This window comes from Galeopterus variegatus, unplaced genomic scaffold (assembly GCF_000696425.1).
Source record: "Galeopterus variegatus unplaced genomic scaffold, G_variegatus-3.0.2 Scaffold949, whole genome shotgun sequence".
Classification (NCBI taxonomy): Eukaryota; Metazoa; Chordata; class Mammalia; order Dermoptera; family Cynocephalidae; genus Galeopterus; species Galeopterus variegatus.
Genome location: NW_007727060.1, coordinates 80937 through 83526, shown reverse-complemented (window position 1 = coordinate 83526; position 2590 = coordinate 80937). Strand labels below are relative to the sequence as shown.

At 38.6% G+C, this 2590-nt stretch overlaps 1 protein-coding gene across 1 annotated transcript in view; it reads left to right on the top strand.

The window, feature by feature from the left end:
- DNAH11 (dynein, axonemal, heavy chain 11) overlaps positions 1-2590 on the top strand; it is a 364599-nt gene that overhangs the window by 329938 nt on the left and 32071 nt on the right. The window contains exon 78 of the mRNA XM_008573669.1: positions 1487-1714. Within this exon, the coding sequence (XP_008571891.1) occupies positions 1487-1714 (228 nt within the window). The remainder of the gene's footprint in view (positions 1-1486; positions 1715-2590) is intronic.

Sequence of the window (2590 nt, the reverse complement as noted above, 5' to 3'; positions counted from 1 at the left end):
AAAAAACAAAAAAAAAAAAAAAAAAAAAAAAAGACATAATTGAGCTTACAAAACAGCTCAATTATTGTTTTTGTTTACTTTTATGAGTAGCACAAATTGTGAGAAGTATCCTCATAGCCTAGAAGCAAGCATACTGGGGAGGGGACTTAGAGCCTTTACCTACTGCATTAGTTTGCTAGGGCTGCCATACCAAAGCAACACAGACTGGGTGGGTTAATCAACAGAAATTTAATTTTTCACAGTTTTGGAGGCTAGAAGACTGAGATCAAGATATCAGTAGGTTGGTTTCTTCTGAAGCCTCTCCCTGACTTATAGATGATCGATTTCTCCCTGTGTCTTCACATGGTTTTTCTTCTGTGTGTTTGTATCCCAATCTCCTATTCTTATCAGGTCACTAGTCATACAGGATTAAAGCCCTCCCTAATGACCACATTTAGCTTTAATCACCTCTTTAAAGACCCTTTCTCCAAATACAGTCATGTTGTGAGGAAGTGGGTGTTAGGACTTCAACATATGAATTGGGGGTGTACAGTTCAGCCCATGACATCTACCAATGTTCAATATTTGCCAAGGGATTAAAAGTCTAATAATGCAAACAACTGAATTGGTGTAGGTCTTTTTGCAACAGACATTTCAATGAAGAATGCCTACTTTTCTATTCCCTTCTTTGCCTTCTTTCTCTGTATTTTTACAGCTGTTATAATTTTTAATGTTTTTCTTTGTTGGCAATAATGACATATCTCTGGGTGCAATTTTTCGATCACTATATCAAGAACTTGTCCAAAGCCAGAGACCATGTAAGGTACTGCCTTTATACCTCTCTCCCAGCACCAACTCCCAAGCTGTCTCCTGTGGGTGTTTAGTATTAGAGAAGCAAATCTGTGAATCATAAAACTGAAAAGCAAAGGATGATAATGGTGGTGGCATTTGTTTCTTTCATGATTTCTAACAGCTCTAGGACTTAAGAAAAATAACATGTTAGGAATATGCAGATCATCTTAACAAAGAGTATTCTTTTTCAGCTAGCCTTTCTTCCCCTATAGCCTTTAGAATATATATGCTAATGAATAGGCATATGAGTAGAGGAGCTTTCTGGCAGAAAAAATGAAGTGGGTAATCAGGTACATTTCTGGAGTTTAATTTTTATACTTTATTAAACTAGCCCAGATAGGTCTCAATAATTGCACATGAACTGTAACAAAGAAAAGTATTAGGCAACTTCATCTCAGAGGTGTCTGAAGGAGGTTCATGTATTAGGAGATTGTGGTTTACAGAGACAACCTTGGTGATCTGGAGCATTTAATGTGTTCAATGTTTAATTCTCTTTAGGCTTTTTTTTTTCTTTTTCTGACACAATAATAAAGGAAAAATTTAATCATGGTTCTCTGGATTTTCAACACATTCATATATAGGAAAATGTTGTAATTTTATAATTCAAGTAATATATTTCATTTTCAGAGATATCATAAGCCATCATATCTTTCAGAATGTCCATTTGGTAGCCAAGTGGCTAGGAATGTTGGAGAAACTCCTAGAAAGATTCGGCCAAGGCAGCCACCAAGATTACAGGGTTTTCATGAGTGCTGAGACTGCACCTACACCAAGCGAACATATCATCCCTCAAGGACTCCTGGAAAATTCCATTAAGATCACTAATGAACCCCCCACAGGAATGCTGGCCAATTTGCACGCTGCCCTCGACAACTTTGACCAGGTAAGAAAGCAGAAGCAGCCTGACCTGACAGCAGTCAGGTCTTCTCACAAGACTGTGGGCACCAGCTTCAACTCATGCGTCTTCTGCAGAAGGATAACATGAAATCTCAGTGTTCATTTGTGTATGTTTGTGTGTCTTTTAATCTCATGAAAGAATTGCCCTGTCATTCCTTCTTCTAAGGACTAGGAAATATATTTAAATTTCACTCTAAAACTCAGAAAGCTATAGCCACATGTTTAGGGAGAACAAACTAGGTAACTTTTTGAGAAACCTGCTTCTCGAAGACAAATGTGGTAGACTAGTATCTCTTATCACAGAAAGAGGAGAAGTCATGTCATTCTTGTTGGTGTTGACAACAATGACAATAATGACATGGAAAGAGTTTCAGTATAATATTTGAGATCTGGTTTTAATATGAATAAATTTAAAGTTCCTCTTTTCAGGTTATATCCATGATGACATTTACATTTTCATTTCCTTCTAAAATAAGGCAAATAAATTTATATATGTATATATAAATGATACCTCCATTACCATTATTCTCCTTACCTAAATTTTTGTATCTGTCTGTATCATAATCAAGCTTTTCAGTTTCCTTTGTTGCTGTTGCTCTGAGTTCCTATTCCTTGGTCTAATTTCTTAGAAATCCTTGCTAAATAGCACTCTTGTTAGGAAAAGTAGAATGTGTCCTAAAGAGGAAATGCAGGGCCGGCCCGGTGGCGCACTGTAGCAGTGCGCCGCTTGGGAAGCGCGGCGGCATTCCCGCCGAGGGTTCGGATCCCACGTACAGACCGGCCACTCACTGGCTGAGCAAGGTGCGGGAGCAACACCGAGGGTTGCGATCCCGTTGCCGGTCCTGGTCCGGTACGGTACGGG